Source organism: Athene cunicularia, assembly GCF_003259725.1.
Source record: "Athene cunicularia isolate RWA chromosome 4 unlocalized genomic scaffold, athCun1 chr4_part1, whole genome shotgun sequence".
In the NCBI taxonomy this organism is placed as follows: domain Eukaryota; kingdom Metazoa; phylum Chordata; class Aves; order Strigiformes; family Strigidae; genus Athene; species Athene cunicularia.
The window spans coordinates 2,836,569-2,858,693 of record NW_020799098.1 but is presented as its reverse complement, the minus strand read 5'-3'; the positions used below and the strand labels follow the sequence as shown (position 1 = coordinate 2,858,693).

The window sequence follows — 22,125 nt, the reverse complement described above, 5'->3', positions numbered from 1 at the left end:
CTGCTGTCAAACCCAAAGATTCACTCGCTGCTGAAACATCTGTATTAGATTACTGCACTTTCCTTTTTGCTCCTGCATCGTGGCCTGCAATCAGCCACTGCTCCAAACCAGAAGCTGGAAGCAGCTGCAGACTTCAAAACCATTCCAGGCTTCCCCTGTCTAACAGTTGCAATGTAACTTTTACAGCAAAGACATCTTTTGGGATTTTACGGACGCTCCTTTAGCCAAACACTGCACAGCAAATGGTAAATCCCGTTTCCTTCCTGGAACAGAGATGGAAAATTCTGGGTTGGGTTCCTACCGTTTTCTACCGTTAATGTGGCTTTACTAATTTCTCTCTGCCTCACTTTCCAGATAGTTGCCTCTAATCTCCACCATTTTCTCCCACTGACTGCCAAGCTGCTCATAGCACACACTTTTCTGGAAGTGTATTTTTCTTCTTTTCTTCCCTGTGTATTTATATTCTAGTACCTACTAAAAATAATGATGATAGTTTTAATAATGACTGATCTTCCTTGACCTGATTTAGCTCTTTAGCTAGCTGACGCAAGAAGATTATTCATTGTCTTCTCCAAAGTAATTTTCATGAGTCTTTGGGAGTCATGTCTCCTGTCTGATTGACTCATTAGATTTCAAGATCTCTAATAGCCAAGATCAGAAAGACTGATTTGGATAATACCTTCTGGGAGTTTGCTCCTGACTTGCATGTCAAACCTGGGTTTCTCTTGAGAGGTGGCAATGCATACAGACCCCACGGATTTATCACCAGAAGAAAGCATGATCCTACCGACTGCCCTGAAAGACTTATTTTGACAGCTGGCATGTTGCTGACATGAGGTGTGAGAGCCACCCTCTGCCAGTGTCCCCACAACAAGGACTCTCTTGGAAATGTTCAAAAAGGAAGGAGTGGGAAGGCACGTGGGATAGATCCAAGCCAAAACAGTCTCTGTCAAATGGTGGCTGTTTGCATGTTGAACATTGCCAAGATATCCTCAGACTGAAGTTCAGTTCTCCCAGCCTTTGCAACCTGCAGCCTTGTGGGGCAGCTGAGCTCAGCTCACCCGCAGCCGTGGTGATCCCGGAAATCTAATATTGGAGACAGAAAATTTGGCTTCTTTTCCTGAGGGATCCTGGTTAATGCCTTTGTTTCTTTGTCTTTAACTGGGGGATAATATGTAAAATATTTCTGAAATTTATCTCTAACTCCTTCCTTCCAGTTGGGATGTGTGATTTGAAAGACACCCTCAGTAAATGAGGTTAGCTCTTCGCCAGCAGGAAGAGAGAGATATGATCCCACTTTTGGGTTTTGGATCTCCCACCCTCCTCCCTGGGAGATCACAAAATAGGGTTTATGTTACAGTTAGCGGGTGGTTTCTTGAATAATTGTAGCATCAGTAATATGCTGGTAAAAAAACCTCAGAGAACAATCTTGTCTAAAGCACCGAGGAGCAGCACAGAGGAAGAGAGATGACTGCCTGCCCTTCTCTACAGCAGCCAGGTGTCACAGCCACCGGCAAGGGAGCTGAATTTCCACAGGGCTTAGCAACCACATGGAAGATTTCCAAACCCCATCGAATTTCATTTTCAGAAACAGGGTTTATAACCAGATGCAAAGCTACTAGTGAAGAAATTTGGGAACTGCAGCTCGGTACCTTTTCCCATCTGAAAAGACGTTCTTACAGTGGACACCAGGGAAGTCTGATTCAAGGCAGCTCGTTTAAGCCTAGCAAGGGCATCACGTGTGCTACATGCTTGGATGGGCATTCACCTGGTAAATACATCTGCATATGGTCACTGGCTCCCCAAGGAGTTTCTATTTCAAGCTCTGAAGTCCCACGCATATGTTTATCTATCACTGTCCTTTCTCCTCCCTCTCTCTGCTTACTGACAGAAAGCCCTGTCCTGGAAGGCCAAGTTCACTGACTGCAATGACAAAGCAGCACAGAATCACTTGGGAACAACTCATAAAAAACGGATGCTGCCATCCAAACAGCCTAGCCATTGCATAAGGTCATCCCTTTAGCAAAATCTTAATGAGGCCACTCTGACATAGTTCACCTCCAAACTGGAGAGCTATCAGCAATGATTTCTGGCTTTTACTAGCCAAGATGAAGCTGATGTTCCCTCCAGCCTCTAAATCAGAATGCAGCCACGCAGTCGCTTTAGAGCTGGGGGAAGAGAACAAGCCTATCCTCCATGTGTCATGCTAAAAGCAAACATCTGGCTAATCCTTTTACATGCCCATTGCTACGCCTGTTGCTAAATTCATTACCACTTTTAACTCTGTATGTTGCAATACTTGGACTAGTGGCTAGAGTTATTATTTTCCTCTTCTTTTAGTAACTTTGGATATTCGTACACGGGTGACTTCCTTATTGAAAATAATATTCTGAGACTGGGAAACTGTCAGTTTAACATCACTCATAGGGACACTCTGTTGGTTTATGGGGGACTGGAAAAAGGTGAGCTGAACTACGTGAGACTTCAAGCAAAAGACCCAGAGATGCATTTCTGACCTTTGATGGGGAGGTCAGGGCAGGCTGAGCTGATCAATGAGGTGTTGAAACACAGATAAGGCAATGTCCTCCTGCTCTCAGTGTTGCCATAGGCTTCCACTTTGTGACAGATTACATTTTAACAGAAGGAAAAAGTCAGGCATACAGGAGAGATGTAACTCTCTCAGACCTTAATTACCCATGTTATAGACCCAAAAATGTCTTTAAGATTTTTGAAATAGAGAGGTGGCCAAGTTCAGTCCAGCCTTTGCACACTCCCCAGAGTTCCCGGAACAGCCACGTTTGGAACAGAAGCACTGGGGAAGCAAGCAAAGCCTGGCCTGGCTGGTGCTACACATCACCAGAACTGGCAAGACAAACCTCTGCCAGGAAGGATTTTGTCTGAGCTGGATGAAGAAGAAAGCCAGCTGGACAGCAGCATGGTATATTGGGCCAAATCTCTCAGAAGATGTAAAACAGGATGGTGCATTATTTCTGTGGGGGGAAAGATATCAGAATTTGTTCCCAGAGGGCTGGTAAATGTCCTTATTTGTACAGAGAGAGACTACAGGAACAAGCCTCCATTAGACATTGCTACTCAATGTTGGCATTAAAAGTAAGAAAAAGAATAATGCATTGGGTTTTTTTCTCCCCACACCCCCTTTGCTTTGCAAACATTTCATGCAGACAAGACACTCGTGTGCTTTTATCTGAGCACAAGCTCAAATTCCACTGTTTAAAATCTGGCGTATGTAATATGCACGGCATTAAATAGAAAATAAACCAGGAAAAACACCACCAGCAAAAAGGAGACAAAGCTAGTAACTGAAGATATTAATGCAAGAGAGATTTTCTTCCAGGTGAGGCTTCCACAGTGAGCCACCCTCAGGTCCTGGCTGTACCTACGCCCTGTGTCCTTGCCCACAGGTCACCAGCTTCAAACACACATTTTATTAACTCCTACCTCAGGGTAGACATGAGGTGAGGAAGTCCGTCAGGGGATGAACTTTTTTAATGCCACAGAAATAAATGAGCCCGACATTTATTCCTCATCCTTTAATATTTTAGATGGCTTATATAAAAAACCCCTCAAAACGTCACACACATTAAACCCAGATCTTTCTAACCTGTCACAAGGTAGCTGCTAAAGTAATTCTGGTCACTTCTAACTGAAGGCAAAGTTGAGGAACAGAACGCAGTTTGCAGAGTTTAATTTTAGTCTGAGCCTATGCTACTCATTTTCATGCCATGAATTTATATTTCCCTGTATTTACTTGAGCTAAAGCAGAAGGTGGAAGCCTGGGAGGTCCCTGTGTTCACTTAAGAAAGCAAACAAGCTACCAGGAGAAATTACAATGTAACTTGAATTTATAGAAATAGTATTTATTTATGTTCATATTTATATTTATGAATCATAAAAACTGAATTACAAAAGGGTTTAGGTTGTTGGGCTTTATTGGAATCAAGATCTTTACCTTGCTTCTGAAGCACACTCCTGGCCTGGAGTAACACACACAGTTCAACTCACCCTTTTGCCCCACCTCTGGCCACCCAGCATCACCCTCTGCCCTCCGTTCTTCTCTTCTTGTGGCCACACACCGCTTTCCCCCTTCTCCTCCCTGCTCCCACATCTGTGCCCTCACGTCAGGTTGACACTGGACAGGTCTGTAGCGGAACCAAGCTCGGAGGTGCCTTCACATGCACACACCATGCTGGGCACTGGGTGGTCTCCAAGCCCAAAGACCCTCACGCCCTACAAGCATCCCCTGTTCCTGGTTGCCATAGGGAAGTCCTCATGCCTCTTTGCTAACTCACCCCTCCTCCTATGCTCTTGACATTTCCATTTCTCTATCCAACTCCTGTATCCCCTGTTTATTTAAGCAGCAGCTGTTGGGACAACTATTTTCTCAAGTTTTACGATTATCTTACGGTTGCAGGGATGGGATGACATGATGACAACTTCTCTTTGTGGGCCAAGTCCTAGTTCGGTATCCTTTTCCAAAAGCTGCTTCTCAGGACTTTTATTATGAACACAAGTGTCAACCATGAGAGGCAGGTTTTCACAAATCCGGGGAGGCTTTGGTTCAGGGCTCTAACCATTCCTCCCCTTTAAGGCAGCTGATGGTCTGAATTTCTAACCAGTAGGGATAAATACAGTAATGGCAAATAAATGCTGATATTTGGGGGAAGTTAAATTTCTCAAAGAATCAAAACTGCCAACAAAAATATTTTTATGTGATAATGGAGAAACCCTTCGTTGCAATTTTGACCTTTTGTAGCATTTTTATTTACATATTTAGCTATGCTGTGATTTATATTTATGCTGTTGTTTATCTTATTCTATACATCAGTGACTGCTCTTTTTGCATCACTATTAGCAATTTTTCTACTAGTTGATATTTCTGTTAGTAAATTCTGTAGTAATTGACCTTATGTTTTGCTCATTCCCCCCCCCAAAAAAAAAAAAAAAAAAAAAAAGTCTTTTGAAATGTGGATCTAAAATGTTCTGGTTTGTATTGAAGCATTTTATTATACGGGTCTTAACAGAACAAAAGACAAAAAAAGAACATCCCTGAGGAATGCTTCATTTTGAACACATCAACATTCCCACTGAAATAACAAACATGTCCAACCAGCCCTAGAAACCACACTTATCTGCTTGTTCTATCCCACCAGCGCTGGCTGCCCAGATATCAGCATGGCACTCAGAGCTGTTCTCCTTGCACACAACAAATCTGGCCTCTGTCCTTGGCTCCTGTCCACCTCATCAGTCTGAGATCTGGGGTAGAAGCGTTCTCCTCCTGAAACGCCCATAGCCCCGTGTCTACAGGCACCTACTGCTGATGGCCTGAAAGATGATTCGCCACCTCGATTTATGCCACCTCTTGGTTTGAGGTCAGAGGGGCTTCTGTTGGCTTCAGCCTCGCTCCCCCACTTGTTGTGTCAGCTCTTGCACTCAGAAAGCCAAAATCATTCCTGTTCCTACAAGTCTTCACTGTTAATCGCAGCCAGACTCTGTAAAAGCACTTTCACTGCGTAGAGTGGTCAGAAAGAAGTATTAACTTGATAACACTTTTCTCTTCCTTTCTTTTTTTCTCTTTTTCCATTTATTTTGCCTTTTTCTATTCAGTTGCTCCAAACTTAAATTAAGACCTGTAAGAGAAAGATAATAAATTACTCTCCGCATCAGCTGGCAACAAGCCATGAAATAACAGCAAAGAAAGTTTAGACTAAGCCAGAGGAGACTTTCTAACCAAGAAGACAGGAAGAGGAGAAAGCCACCATGAGGGGTGGGTTTGGAAGGGACAAAAATATCTTCAGTAAAGGGGCTCGGGCCAGATCACCACTGTCCTTCCCTCCTGTGGCCTGGAGACCGCTGATGGCCACCAGAACTGCAGCAGGGTAGCAAAGAGCTAAAAACAAACGAAACCCAAAGCGGACACCTTCACACCCAAAGGAGAAAAGTGGTGGAGGTAGTAAATGCAGTAATGGGGTTGATGTGATGGTGGCTGGGATGGTCTGGGGGAGTGGGAAGGCAAAGGAAAAGGGAAGGTATAATGTATGTCTGAGCAATTTCAGGTAGACAGCATAAGCGGATTGTCTGATTTTCTTTTCCCACATCTTTATCAGTCAGCTAATAGAAGCTATTTCCTCTCCTTATCCTTCTTGCCTCATTAATCAAGACATAAACATTCATAGTGTAGCCTGATTTTTCCTAGATTTCAAATAAAATCGCAACAACAATATTATTAAAATAGACATTCTTCACAAACGTCACATCAACAAAAAGAATTCTCCACACCAAAGTCAAAATTAACACCATCGCAACACCAACAAAGGTGGATAATTTAAGCACAGCCCACCCCTCATCCCTTAACCTCAATTATAGGAAAGATTTCCCACAATTGTAATGCTCTCTTGCAATGTCCTGTCCATGTTTTGCCTGCTAACCTCTCCCAATTACTGCCCTTATCTGGAATTTCTGAAGAGCCCCACTTTGGGCACCACAAAGGACAGCAGCACAGCTTTGAATCATCTCTTGCAATCGCTTCTAGATCATTTTTTAATACGCTTGGACACAGGAGCCACCAGAGCTGGATACAGCCTCAGAGGGACACGCAGCGAAGACTGATCCGGGCTTCCCAGAGGATCGTTGAATCGCCTGCCCATCTTTATAAACAATTAAATATTAAAATTCCAGCACTATTCTGTGTTGAATGTGAGCAGGATCCATCTCTCCCAGCTCTGGACCCGGAGATGCTGCAGGCAGCTGCACTGCAGCTAATCTTCCTTTGCAGAGGGAGAGGCACCTCTCTCCTTGGGGTGCCTTGTATAAACCTGGAGTACATGCAAATGTTGATCAAAATCCTTTAAGCTGTGTTTTTCTGCACCAAAAATTTGCTTGTCCTTTTCAAGCCTCAGGCATAACATGTAATTACTCGTTTACCAGGTGTGTGTGTCTTTCCTTTTATTTAAAAAGCCCCATTCACGCCACTATATGGCCCTACCCATGTCCTAGGATTCACTCTGCCCCAAAAGAGTAAAAAAGGGTAAAAAAGAGGGAGGAATGAGATGTAACACGTCAAGAGGGTAAGGAGCTGTACCTCCTTCCAACTCAAACCCAACAGATTGGCGAGGTCCCAGGTGCTCGCAGGTCTCCATGTGTGTTTACTTCAAGCCCTTCAGTTCCTCCACGCAGACCTACCCAGACATTTCTATTGAGGTTTAAGTGCGTTAGCATAAACCTGTTCTTCATTAGTTTAAATTAACCGTAATAGCCCTGGTTTAGGCCGAAACAAGGAGACAGATGGAAAGCAATGAGGTAACTGGTTCTTAATGAGTTGATGTTTGCTAGCTGAGCTGCAGCGATGGCACGGGACGTGCTCTCTCCCTGCCCTGGTTGGGAGGGGAAAAGCATCAGCACAACCCCAGAGGTTTTGTACATGCATGGGGAAGGTCCATCAGTCCTGAGGAGCACACGAGGTGGCAGCCCCCAGCCTTACCCCCGCCAAAAATTGAAGGTTCAGCCCAGCTATCCCATTCCCGCACCCCATTCAAACCCTGAGATCCGTGCCAGCTCAAGCCTTCCAGCAACGTGGGCAAATTGTCTTTGGAGAGGTTGGGAAGGAGGAAGAAAGCTCAACCAGAGAGGGCAAGATGAAGGGCAAATGCCATCTTCACCCTACCATGTCATTTGGGAGAAACCTTTCTTTTCTAACCAAAAAGGTGGTTAAAATCCCACCATACATGAGAAGACCAGTCCAGCCCTAACCGGAGCAAGGCAAATGATTTCTTTATCTCTGTATGTCACTGGAGAGATTAGATGAGATATATTTATCTAGCCAGCAATCTGTGTAGCTGCAAAAGATACAGCTACAAAATTCCATGAGTTGAGATCATCCCATGCTGAGTTTAGCATCCCAGTAAGAAACAATACTTCATTTTGGTGGTTGACATGTTTTCATCGAAATGTAAGGAAAATGAGTAATTTGACCTCAAGTGTTGGGTGTCTGGGCTTTTTTGTTTTGTTTTGTTTTGTTTTGTTTTAATTCACATTTTAAAAAAATTGTAAAGGATTCGTTCAGTGGGATTTTTTAAGTAAGACCATCTTTTTGAACGTTTTCCTTTTACAGTATTTGTTCCTGTTTACTTGTATTTTCCAGTTGCTCTACTTTGCTTGTTCCCAGCAGTGTCAAAAACCCAGCTCTAGGAAGGAGGGTGAAACCTTAAGGAAGAGAAAAGTCCATAAAAGAATTAAGAAAGATGAAAAATGTGTTCATTTCCTGCCATGATTGTCAAGAAAAATAGGGAAATAAATTTACTGGGTTTTGTTGGTTGTTTTTTTTTTTTAGTCTACTCTCATATCCAATGAATCAACAGATCTCCCATGGTCTGACAGAGCAACAGTTAAATCCCCACACCATCCACTTGGACTGTCCTTTAAAATCATTTTATTAAGAAAGTTGAAAAATCATGGATAAACACACTACAAGGAAATATTTCCTGTGTACAGTAGAAAGAAGCCGAGGGAGAGCCCCTGCTCAACACCGGGGTCAGGCCCCATCGCAATGTATGGAGGCAGGAGAGTAGGGTCACTGGGAGGAAACCAGTGTAAACAGGATCTGCTTCTATCAGTGGGAAAAAGAAACAACCCTGTTTAAATCAGCCAGAAATATGTGCCTATATGTTTTAATCACGAGCTGCCGTTTCCAAGTCTTGCAGCAGGGTTAAAGCACAGGCGAGGAGCTGCCGACCACAGGCTGTCCCTGAATACAAGACCCTGATTGTCACTTTTTAGTTCTGGAAGGAACTGGCAAGGGGCAGCCCGTGCTTGCAGGGGAGTGGGAGGACCAGGGTCAGCATGGGAAGGATGCTTGATGGAAGCCCGGGGTATGGGGCAGGAAAGGATACCTGCCACGCTTGCAGAGCACCCTCCTGGTGGGATGCTGGGACCGGGGGGAACCTTCCAGCTGTGCAAGGAACCCTCCCGGTGGGATGCTGGGACTGGGGGGGGGACCTTCCAGCCTTGCAGAGCATCCTCCCGGTGGGTTAATGGGACTGGGGGGGACCTTCCAGCTGTGCAGGGAACCCTCCCGGTGGGATGATGAGGTTGGGGGTCCCTTCCAGCCTTGCAGAGAACCCTCCTGGTGGGATGCTGGGACCGGGGGGGACCTTCCAGCCTTGCCGAGCACCCTGACGGTGGGATCTGGGACCGGGGGGTCCTTCCAGCTGTGCAGGGAACCCTCCCGGTGGGATGATGAGGTTGGGGGTCCCTTCCATCCTTGCAGAGCATCCTCTCGGTGGGTTACTGGGACTGGGGGGGACCCTTCCATCCTTGCAGAGCACCCTCCCGGTGGGATGCTGGGGCCAGGAGCCACGGCACAGTTTGTCTCCCTTGCGGGGTTTCCCCCCCCGCCCCCCAGCAGCGCATCCCCGGACCCCCGAGGGGGGGACACGGACCCGCCGGGCAAACCCTGCGCTCTGCTGCCCAACCGGACGGGACAAGGCAGCCAGAGCGGTGCCAACCGGTCCTGGGGGCTGCAAGGTGAGGAGACCCCCGAGGGCAACGGCACCACGCTGACTTTCGCCTTGGACGTGCAGGCGGTGGGCGTCGGGGTCTTCCTGGCCGTCTTCATCCTCTCAGCCATCGTGGGGAACATCCTCGTCATCCTCTCGGTGGCGTGTAACCGGCACCTGCAGACCGTCACCAACTACTTCATCGTCAACCTGGCCATCGCCGACCTGCTGCTCAGCACCACGGTGCTGCCCTTCTCGGCCACCTTGGAGGTGTTGGGCTTCTGGGTGTTTGGGCGCATCTTCTGCAACATCTGGGCAGCGGTGGATGTGCTGTGCTGCTCTGCCTCCATCATGAGCCTGTGCATCATCTCCGTGGACAGGTACATCGGCGTCAAGTACTCCCTCAAGTACCCCACGATCATGACCGAGAGGAAAGCGGGGGTCATCCTCGTGGTGGTCTGGCTCTCCTCCATGGTCATCTCCATCGGTCCGCTGCTGGGATGGAAGGAGCCCCCGCCGCCGGATGAGAGCATCTGTAGCATCACGGAGGAGCCGGGCTATGCCTTGTTCTCCTCCCTCTTCTCCTTCTACCTGCCCCTCATGGTCATCCTGGTGATGTACTTCAGGATCTACGTGGTGGCCAGGCGGACCACCCGGAGCTTGGAGGCCGGGGTCAAGAAGGAGAGGAATAAATCCATGGAGGTGGTACTGCGCATCCACTGCCGCAGCGTGCTGGAGGAGCCTCTCTCCAGCACCAGGAGCAAGGGGCACAACTTCAGGAGCTCCCTCTCCGTGCGGCTCCTCAAGTTCTCTCGTGAGAAAAAAGCAGCCAAGACTCTCGCCATCGTCGTGGGTGTTTTCATTCTCTGCTGGTTCCCCTTCTTCTTCGTCCTGCCTTTTGGTAAGTGACTCTGTCCCCCATCCCAGCCCCAGTGCCCCGTGGCTGAGCCCCTGGGAACCCGCTCCTTGGGACAAACTTTCAGGACACAACTCATGCATAGAGGTGAGGGATAGGGAACTGATAGGTGAATAAACCAGCAGTGAATTAATTCAATTAATTAACACTTATTCAATATTTATTAATCAGAGTCATATAATCAAAGTAAATAGCAAATGAATAAAATAGCAGCATAATAATTGCTTTAATTAATTTGTTTTACATTCAGCAGTTTAATTAATGAAGCTCAGGCTAAAGAGCAGCAGCTCTGTTTCAAACAGGCTGTAATTATGGCCACAGTGGTCTCCAAACAGCTTTGCTGCCTCTTCCCCTAGCCTTCCTTCCTTCCAGTTTGGGGGTGGGTGCCTGGATCTGCCTCCATGGGCCCAGAGCTCCCACCTCTCTTGTCAACTGGTGAAGGTGCTGGAGATGAGCGAGGTTTGATCCCGCCAAGGAGCATGTCAGAGTCGGAAGTGTAAGCCTCGGGGACTTACGGGGATGCCAATGTTGTACAGGGACCTGGAGCAGGACCAGATCTTACCTACAAGGGTGATGGTCCTAGGTGACTTCCCGAGGCTGATCCACCTCCTCCAGGAGTTGTGCCATCAACTCCTGGCCCTGCCATGGTGCCCGTGTCACCAAGTGCTCCTTTGGGGTTGTCTGACCGGTTGTGCTCTAAAGTTTTGGCAAGTTGTTTGCCCGGGTAAAAAGGATGCAGCGGGGAAGTGTGATGTGCAAAGCACCAATGCTACCCATGGCCCATGAAGTGCAGGAAAGGCAGCACTCTTCCTCACCACCTCATCTAACAACAGGCCCCCAACTCAGGGAACCTGATTAACCCTTTGGAGTGATGTAGCTAAACCTAGAGGGAAAAAAAAAAAAAATAACTTCTGAATATTGATGATGGCCTTTGCCCAGAGCTCAGCAAAGCAGAGAGGTCTGTCACTCCATCTGCTGGGTGGGACCCACATCTCCCATAGCCCACCGAGGTCTTGTGTCCAACTCACTCTGCAGCCAGGGAAGCACTATAGCTAGTTTGGCACTTTTTGTCAGGATTTTTCAAATCGTCTTGCTTGAGGCTGCCTCTCAAGTCAATGGAAACAGCATCGTGACCACAGGACTGATTTTGACCTGCTGAGGTTCTGATCTCCCTCCAGCATTGTGGCAATGGCTGGAGACCAAGGCTGTTAGACACCTAGTTGAGGTCACTCAGTCCCCACCTGCCCTCCTGTGGGATAATTCACCAGGACCGAAGGAGCCTTGGGAGCTGAGGTGTCCCTAGGGTGGTGGATCAGGGCTGTGGGGCTCTGTTCTCACCACGCTGCAGTCTTTGCTTCAGCTTCTCTCTCTGGGTGAGGGTGGTATTGGGTGAGTTTTTCTCAGCTCTCCATAGGGGTACAACTGCTGCTCTGAAGAGTTTTCACCCTATGTGAGCATGGGAGTTGATGGTAAAATTCAAGCAGGGAGCAGTAAGGCTGCGGTGAACTTCTCTCACTACAGGACTCAAGATGAATTATCCTGTCTGAACGTGCCTCAGTTTCCCTTTCATTGATCAGGTGCATTGGGGGATTTTTGCAGCCTGCAAATAAATAACTTGGGAATTGTGAGACTCAGGGAGATGCCAGTATCCAAAGGCTGAGCTCTCTGGGCAGCCCCAGTCTGACACTCTCCTCTTTGGCTGATCAGCAGGGCAGGACCCAGCTCCAAACCTCACTCACATCTTTACACCTTACAGCTAATGCAGCTGGGAATCGGGATCCCGTTCCTCTTAGTTATTCCTAGTACTTTGAAACAGAGAACAAACATCAGGCAAATACTTTTCAGTAGAAAAAAAAATAATTTATTTTGTTTTGCCATATCTGTTCTCCCTCGAAACCTTTGAACCAGCTTCTCCACTGATGTAAATCACTACCCTTGCACTGAAGTCAAAGGAGATATGCTGATTTACACCAGCTAAAAATCCAAACTTCATTCTTTAAGTACCTCCTGTGAACCCATTTGCTTCCTCCGAGCATGCAACTTGCCAAGTTCTTTATAAACATGGCTTTGATCTTTACTTCCTGCTGTATTATATGAATAATATAAACACAGCGAAAGTTAATTTATTTTATAACTACAAAATACGCCGCCTTTGATTTCACACCCCCCCCTTTTATTAATTGCAATTCCCTTTTCAAATCTGAGAATCATTCAATGCTATCTAAGAGGAGAACAGAAATCTCTGCAAGGTCTAATCTGATTTTACAGCTCAGGAGACAGGTCTGAAACTCAGAGGAATCAGCAAAGTTCACTGCAGATCCACAAACTGAAACATGCTGGGGCAATTCTCCTTGAAAAGAAAATTGTAAACGGTTAAGTAGAATGGAGGTTTTTATTTGCTTGTTAGCTAAATGAAATAATTTGCGACCAACTGGAAATTATATTGATGCACATTTTAAATGGAAGTGAAGCACTCATGAGCAAGGAAGATCGCTTTCAATTGAAGTGAAACATATTGTTTCCATTTAAGAGTGAATGGAAGTTTATTAAAAAAGGAGTACTCAGATACATTTCAAAATGAACTGTCACATTAAAAAGAAATGGATAAGCGATCTGTTTTCTACTAAAAATATCAAAATGTTTTGACTCATTTTTTTCTGTTTGACATGAGTTTTCAAGAAGTTGTCATTGACTTAGACTGTTAACTGGCTGTTGTCTGATTATACTTTTTAAGGATAAGTAAATTTGACAGCTGAAAAAAAAAAAAAAAAAAAAAAAAAAAACCCCCTGTACTGGCTCTGTCACCAGCGTCTGTGTGAGCCTGCACACATCTCTGCAACTCTCTGCAGAATAGTTTTCATGTTAGTTACATAGGAGTAATATTTATCACGTCAGTGTTGAGATGATGAAATAACCAATAATTTTCAATAACAGGATCTATGCACGTGACAAATGTTGTCAGCCATCTCTGCATGCTTGAATAATCTACAGAGATTCTTTAAACCAGCTCAAACTCCCCGATATCTCTACAGTCTGTTAATCAGCTGACTAATTTATCTCACTCTTGGGTTTGTGATGCACATCCCCAAGCACAGGATGCCGTCGCCAGGAGTTTTAACCCAATTAACAGTTTCTGTGGCTAATGAGACTCTTTAAGCAGCTAGTTGTGCAACAAGAGATGAAATCCTGATTGCCCACATAACTCTTGTGGGGGTTGTATCTTTTGCCGGGTGTGCGGCAGAGCTCTGTCAGGCTGCTTTGTCCGGGGATCCTGGGTGGTGGTTGTGTGGTTTATGCCGGGGTGTCTCTTCCCTTAGCAAAGACCTGTCAAGAGAACATAACTGGAGGCTTCTCAGAGATGTGGGCCAGGTGTTTAAAGGTGCTTTATAGGACAAGATTCGTCTCCTTTTCATTGTCTCAGACATCTGTGCCTTCATGGATCGGTGGCCAATGTTAACAGGATGAGCTTCAACAAGGCCAAGTGCCAGGTCCTGCCCTTGGGCCACCACAACCCCCTGTGTGGCCACAGGCTCAGGGAGGGGTGGCTGGAGCTGTCTGGGGGAGAAGGGTCTGGGGGTTCTCACTGACAAGCCGCTGAGCAGGAGCCAGCAGGTGCCCGGGGGGCCAAGAAAGCCAACGGCCTCCTGGCTTGTGTCAGCACTGGTGTGGCCAGCAGGGACAGGGAGGTGACAGAGCCCTGGGCTCTGCCCTCGTGAGGCCACACCTGGAGGGTTGTGTCCAGGTCTGGGCACCTCAATCCCAGAGAGATCTGGAGGGGCTGGAGCGAGGGCAGAGGAGGGCAACGAGGCTGGGGAAGGGCTGGAGAATCAACCCTGTGAGGAACCAGGGAAGGAGCTGGGAGTGTTCAGGGTGAGGAGGAGGAGGCTGAGGGGAGCCCTCATCCCTCTCTGCAGCTCCTGACAGGACATTGCAGAGAGGCTGGGGCTGGGCTCTGCTCCCAGGGGATCAGGGTCAGGACAAGAGGGAACGGCTGGAAACTGCCCCAGGGGAGGGTCAGGCTGGGCAGGAGGAGAAAATGTTTCCCAGCAAGAGTGGTCCGAGAGTGGAACAGGCTGCCCAGGGAGGGGGGAGTCCCCATCCCTGGGGGGGTTTCAGGGCCGTTGGGATGAGCTGTGGGGGATGTGGGGTAGGGGAGAACTTTGTAGAGTTGGGCTGAGGGTTGGACTCGGTGATCCCGAGGGGCTTTTCCAACCTGAGTGATTCTAGGGTTCTGTGACTCACCTATTTTGGACATCCTCCTTAGGATGAGATGAACTGTGGTGTCAAACTGCCTCTTCTTCTCCCTTGACTACAAAAGCAGCCAGGGGCAACTAACCATCTGATGGTGTTTGTACTGCAGGTATTTGCAGAGATCTGGGATGTATCCTAGTTTGGACTTTTTTTAAGTCTAATGTAAGCAAGATGCCCAGTTGAGAGAAAGCTCAATCCTGTGTTAGATCAAGCCTTTATTAGAGAGAGAGAATAGACAGAGAAGATCTTTCAAGTCACACAGCCATAGCCATTCACTGGCTTTTTTGTTACAGGAAAACCCTGCTAAAATTTAGGTGTTGGATTTGTCCTGCAATGGGTCAAGGAACCAGAACCCCCTACACAACGCCTATAGCTAGATAGTCACCTGCTTTGTCAAACCTGATTCAGAAGGAAGGGAGTCAGAATAGAAGGGATGAGGCCCTACTCCCCATCCACTCTTCAGTTTCTGGGGAACATGCAAAGACAGTGTGGGACCCCAGATGGGACCATCTCAGAGATGAAGGCAAAGGCCTTCTCCATCGCCACCCCAGAAGCATCTAAGCGGAAACAACCATCCCTTGGATCAAGTATGCACTAGCCAGTCCCCACGATGGCATTTTACACTTGGTCCTGTTTTTTTAAGCATAGTCTAGCCTGGGTGGTGACCCCCCCTGTTTGTTATTCTTTGGATTTGGTTAGAAATCAAGAGTGATGTGAGAAAGGCCCAACAGCACCCACAACCCAGGGCTCCCTTCACTCTGTCCTTTCACAAGCAGCAGGTTACCCAGACAAGGAATAACTTAAGAGATGCCTCAGTATGAGCAAAACCCTCCATATTCATGATCTTATGCCTGCCTTGGGGTGATGACTTGCCTGTGTTTGCGGTGGAAGCTGGTACTCATTTCCAGCTGTGATTCAGAAAAAGAGTGTACTGGCTTTTTTACCTGCAACCCAAAGGAAAGGCAGCTGCTATGCAAGCCAGGCTCAGAAAGCTCTCCTTCAAGCCATAGCCAAAATATTTTTGCAGATGCTGTTTCTCACAGGGCCGAAGACCTTTCACAACCCATTTTGCAGAAGAAGGGCTCACAGAGGCATGACAGGGCTCAAGCTTGGGTAACTGTCACTTGTAAAATAAACGATGGGGAAGACAGTGTAGGTAGAAGCACATTTCAGATGAAACCAAGTCTGTTCTGGTAGAAGTGGAGAATCTAATTCTATTCTGGTAGAAGAGCATTTAGCATAGTTTTCTAAGCAAAAACAGGCTTTGTCATCATTCTGTGCCTGTGTGCATGTAAAAGCCTTTCCCCACCACCTGATGAACTCTTTCATCAATCTCAGTCACTTTTGACAAAGTGCTAAAAGTCCTCAATATACCAAGTTCCTATAAAAATTGAGCAGATGGGTAAAGGAGTGAAAACTTTAATACTCTACCTCACAAAAGGAAGGTTGCACAGAGTGAGTTTAGCCCCTGATCAGACATCAGAAAATACTCACTAAAAATCCACCACAAGACACAATTCCACAGGAAGCCAAACTTCTTTAGTTTTGTTGTGCACAGGAGGACCTGATCAAAAGCCTGATTTAAAAGGAGGAAGATGAAAGATAGACCATGCAATTGCTCTGATTGCCAGGGCAGTCTCTTGTATCGCCTGAAATTTTCTGAGTCATGGTGGAAGAGGCAGAATGGGCATGAAAAAAAGAAATGGGCAACCATTGTGGAATAAATAGCTATGGCCCAGAGCATCAAATCGAACTGCAACAAGAGCAATTGCAATGAACTATTCCATCTGTCACATGTTCCCTATTGATCCTGGTCCCCAGAAACCATACATTCATAAAAAATGACAGCAAAGACACAAACACAGAGTCTCAAAAGCTCCTAGGTACAAGGCTCCCATCTGATTTAATGGACATCATGCAGGCAAGAGGCAAGATTCTTCTCGTCTGCTTTGCACCACAGGATGTTCCCATCAAATGGGCTCATGGTAAATTAACATAAATTCATTAAATGATAGAGGATGGATGGGTCTTCCAGCCAATCACCCTTTCTCAGGGAATGATCACTTGGCTCCAAACCATTCTTGATCTTTTTTTTCAAGACTATTCATAAAGCATTGCAGTGAGGGCAAATCCATTGCTTTCCCAGGCAAATTATACTGTTGCTTAAGCAGCTCCCAAATGTGATTTCTGCTTCTCTGTTTCCAGTTCAGAGTGTCCGCAATAGCATTAGGGCTGTGTTGCAGCCTGTCAGAATGTCATTCCTAGAGCATGATAGCAGGGGTGCAAATGGTGGGCATGGCACGGGGACACGTGGGGGTGAACACCCCCTGCAATGGCACTGGAGGAATAGTCCAGGCTCAGGGGACCTGGCTGGGAGTCATCTGCATTGGTTGGGTCTGTCTAGAGAGAATACTGCGGAAAAGCAACCCGTGATCTGGGTTCCTCTCCAGGAAGAACATATTGACATCCCGCAGGAGGGCACAGGAGAGAAGTAGGAGTAGGCACATGGCTAAAGAGCCTGTCAGTGAATTATGTAGCTAAAGCATTTGACAGTGTTGATTGACTCCCTGTGTCCTAGAGCAGGAGCCACCAGAGTGCAGAGCAACAGGGAAATAGTCTACGTGTGCTTGAAATAGCCAGCAAAAAAATATTATTTTGAGACCAGTTGAGTGCGTGTGGTTCCCTTCCTACTCGTGACCCTGTGCAGAAGGCCAGAGGTGCTTGGAGGGGTTTAATACAGTTTTTGATGTTACAAGAGATGCAGCATTCTGGACCTCAAACAATGATTTGGGCACCCAAGTTCGAAAATATGCTTTGCCTCTGCCTGGCCAGTAATGCAGTGATGCACTCAAGTGGCTGGGAATAGGACCCAGATCTCGCATGACCTATGTACAGGACTACTGCTTCCAGTCCACCCACTGCACCACCAAATAAAACTATTTAAAGCCAAATGTCTGCTTTTATATCACAGCGTCTTGACGCATCTGGAGGCAGTTGCTATAATAGATGTACCACAAACAGGAAAAAAAAATAGATCTTGAAAAATGTAAAACTCCTGTGATTCTGTGGGCAAATTGTTATAAAATCTCTCAGCAGTTTTGGAACCAATACCAAAATACACCGTATTACATTAAATGCCTCTATATTAAGCTGGGTCTGAAAGTTTCATTGTATTTGCACACACAAAACTTTGTCCTGGATATTCTGGAAAGGAGCTTTTAATAAACCTTAATTAATTTATATTTGGATAAATATTTGCTCATCAGTTCTGATAATCTGGTTAATGAGAGGCAACAAGGATGGAGTGGAAGGGTGAGGATGCACTTTGGTATAGTCATGCAAGGTGGTTGTTTAATGCTACCAGTTAGTTTTTAACTGTTTTTTCCACAACAAACAGCATGAACAAGGCAGTAGCAACTGTGTCATGTAGAGCAAGTAAGAGGGTGAAGGCTTCATGCTACCTGTAGGGTTTTAATTAGAAGTGTGGTCACTTCAGTGAGTACCTAGAGCACTTTTGCTCAAGGCTTTTCAGAAAAACGGTGTATTTCCTCGGTAAAGCAACCTGAATTATATTCCAAGTGATCATTCAGGACTTCTAATTGATAAGATTACTGGGCTGTGTTCTAGGTAGGGCTGATAGTACCTATTAATTTTACAGGACCCTTCTGGACTACAGTCCATGTTTCTCATGCCAAATATTATCTATTAGTTAAAGTTTTCCATTCCGTGTCTTTGTAACAGGCTAATTTTTTTTTTCTGCCAAATGTTCGACAAAATGAAATAGCTGTATCTGAGAAAGATAACGAGGAAAAAAACACAGTGTTCAGTTCCTATAAAAAGTATTATGGAGACAGCCTTGAGTTTAAAAAGCTCTGGCGGTACCATGTGTCAGAGCAATAACTTTTAATCCACCGGAGCTGGGGGATGCTTTATGTCAGGACAGGGCAGGAAAGAGTCTAAGCTGGCCCAGTATGGCCAACTTCTGCAAAGAAAGTTGGTTTCTGAGGTAGTGTCAAACCTGAGCAGTTGAGCAAGACTGGAGCTTGCTGAGGAAGGGCTTTTAAGAGCAGTGACCTGATGGTGTCTGATGGGCATTTCTGCTCCTCTGCAGTTCCCTGAACTGCTCATTTCCACACTCTTCCCATCTTCAATGTCAAGACAGTCCCTGGCATTGGATGCCAACAGTAGACAGTCTTCAGCCAATTCCTCTTCAGCTTTCTGCATAACCAAACAATGAAAAGCAGGTATTTTGAGGCTGCAGATCAGATCATCTCATCCTAATATTGGTGTCTAAACCAGTCAGATGGGTCACACCCTGAAAGCACCAGGGTCTCCTCAGTGCCTCTGAGGGAGGCCAACTGTCTCCAAGGTGCACAGTGCACATCTAGACTAGCTGAGACGAATCTCACTCTGAAGCCAAGTATGGGACAAGCTTTGCCAAAGTCTGGCACACTTCCAGCTGGAGATGGAGCTGATAGGAGTTACGCTTTAAGGATGTAAAGTGCTCCATAACACCAAGGGCTCAGGAATCCACATTCAAAATACAGACATATTTTGGCATTGTTTTATATTTGGGATGGTAAAATGTCTCTAAATCACCTTTTTTTCTCTTTGGAGACCTGTGAAAAGAAAGTTATATTTGTGAAATGTTTGATCATAGCTGAGCTAAGTACCTTCAGATATCCGTGAGGAAACAAATAGCTCTGTCATAGTTCCCAAGTAACAAGAGATAGACCAAGAGGGAATGTCCTCAAGCTGCCCAGGGCAGGGTCAGGCTGGCTCTGAGGAAGGATTTCTGTGCAGAAGGGGCTGTTGGGCGTTGGAATGGGCTGCCCAGGGCAGGGGGGAGTCCCCGGGATCCCTGGAGGGGTTGAAGAGTCGGGCTGAGCCAGCGCTGAGGGATCTGGGGGAGTTGGGAACGGTCAGGGGGAGGGTCATGGTTGGGCTGGAGGATCTACAAGGGCTTTTCCAACCGGGGTGATTCTGGGATTCTGCCATCAGAGAGGAGCTGAGCAGTGTGAGTCTGTAAAGTGTAGATCCATGTACTGACCAGTGAGGAGATACTGAATAGCTCAGCAGAGCTATTACTTAACTGAGCACCCACCTTCCCTTGCAGCTGGTATGGCAGGGGCACTACGGAGTTGATAGAGCATAGTCCTGAAATTAAATTCTTTAAATGTAAGAAACAAAAGTTTTGAAAATGTGGATTTTCACTTTGACCTTATCGACCTTTTGAGTCCTTAACTTTGCAACTTCCTTAGTGTTCATTTAGCAGTTATATTATACAGGACACGGCAGAACTTGTCTGCAAGCTATTGTTTTGTGTGTTCAGTAGAAACCAGTGTTCACCTTAGTGGTAGGGTTAAACAAGACCATTTTTAACACATGACCCAATTGCAAAGAAAAGAAGGTGAAAATCTTTTTAAATATTTGTTCTCTGTATGAGAAAATACATCTTTAAAAAGGCTGAAGCTCAGAATCAGCAGTTGCAAAGGCTGTGGTTTACACACCACATTTTCAGCAATCATCTTTCCATGCACACTTGGTGGGATTTTGAGTGGTGCCTGCAGCAACGTCTACATTTTAACATAAACTCCTAAATTCAAGTGGCTGATGAGGACAGGGGCTGCCTGAGAAAATGGGGTTTTTCTTTGTAATGTCTCTTTCCACATAAATTCAATTCAGGAAAATACAGTTCTACCTGTGGATATTTCTATGGGGTACATGGCATCATTGGATAGATTTTTTTTTTTTCCCCCCGTCTTTTATTTCTCTTTACATGGTGATCCTCCTCACGGGTTTACATTTCCTGGTAAACCCCAGTGTCTCCAACTTAGCCAAGACACAAGTGCTAACCTATGTTGCATCACAGTTTATTCCATCCTCCAGACAAGTAGTAATAGGAATAGAAGAATGACATTGTTGTTGACAACAGGAAATATTTCAAGGGGTTTTTGTTTGGTGTTTGGGCAAAACAGGGCTGCAAAGAGCTTCTGGCATGAAATGTACATAGCGAAAAAACCCAGTTTTCCAACTAATGCATGTTTAGGCTGTTTTGACCAATCCAAGTTGTTCTATCTGCTTATTCTTTTTACACGCAAAATTTTCAGAGTTCTCCCAAGGTGTCTAAGCTTTGAGGTTACAAAGCAGGGTTTTTCATCCATCTTTCCTTACAGGATTACTTGACCCTTCTAGTGCCGAGCTGACTCTCTGGAGGTTGTGAATCAGCTTTGTTCTCTGAGCAGACCTTTTACCAGGAAAGCCTGGTATTAACTACGCTCCATAAATGCTGTTTTCTGCTCTGTGTTGTGAACCAGTTACCTCCTTTCCTTGGCATGTGATAACGAAGCAAGGCTAAGTGTGGTATCACAACCCTGAGACTGTTATTCACTTTCTCTTGGGTTGTCATCAAGACAGACCTGTTGCATGCATCAACTCAACTCTTCTGAGTAGAGCCAGTGTTTTATTATTCTGTGCTTTGGCATCGGTGACTTTTGTTGATGGGCCAGGCCCTAGAAAAGGATGACTGCCGTAAAGTTCAGGGTGTTGGTGTTTTGTTCTTCACAGCAGGTGTTACACTGGGATTACCACTACGGCTATATCCACTAGATAAATACACCCACGAAAGGAAACAAACCCTACACTTTCCCCAGCAAAGTAGTGCATAGTGACTCACATCCACATAACTCAGGGCTAGTCCTCTCTGGAGGAGACTTGCACATCCAGGGTCTTCTCCAGATTTCACAAAGTGTCTCAGTGGCTCTAAGACTTAACTACTATTTTGAGCCATATTTACTGCAAAAGGGTCTACAATAACATATCAGTTGTTGGCAACCTGTCAAAGAAGGAGTTAGGTAGTCTAAGCAGCCTATCTTTCCAGAGGACCTCACACATGATGCCCATTCAACCCATCAGATTATCACATAGCAACTATTGGGTAGTAACTCTTTGTGGGCAAGGTCTGCTCTGTGGAGTACGCGACAGCACTCATCTCTCCCTCACAAGGGACCTCTTGAATGTGACCATAGGGTTGGAAACAGCCAACCCTCTGTAGCTATGGTGGAGCACCTCACCCACTGTAGTTTGTTTCTACGCAAGATCTGTGATGGGGGGCAGGGAAAGGAGTTGAAGATCTGGAAGGCACAGTGGGAAACGAGGACGAAGAGGGCTTGGGGTGCAGTGAGGCTAGCGAGGTGCTGGGAAGGCTGGACTGGGAGCTCTTCTTGTCTCCAGCAGCCCTGAGGTGTCAGGGCTTTGAGGTTCTTTCAAATAGAGCATTTGCTGAGCCCCAAAACAGAATCATCCCTTCTCTCTCCTAGTGCTCAAACTCAAAAGAGTGTCTCTAAGGGCCAAACATGTTTTATGGTCTTGTTTTTGTTTACCCACCTGCTCTTAATTTGACTGTGGCTGAAAGAGTTTGAGAATTTTGGAGCAAGGGTAGTTCAC

The 22,125-nt window shown here is 46.1% G+C and overlaps 1 protein-coding gene across 1 annotated transcript in view; it reads left to right on the top strand.

The window, feature by feature from the left end:
* The first annotated feature begins 9,353 nt into the window (after window positions 1-9,353).
* ADRA1D (adrenoceptor alpha 1D) overlaps window positions 9,354-22,125 on the top strand; it is a 55,468-nt gene continuing 42,696 nt past the window's right edge. The window contains exon 1 of the mRNA XM_026846896.1: window positions 9,354-10,413. Within this exon, the coding sequence (XP_026702697.1) occupies window positions 9,354-10,413 (1,060 nt within the window). The remainder of the gene's footprint in view (window positions 10,414-22,125) is intronic.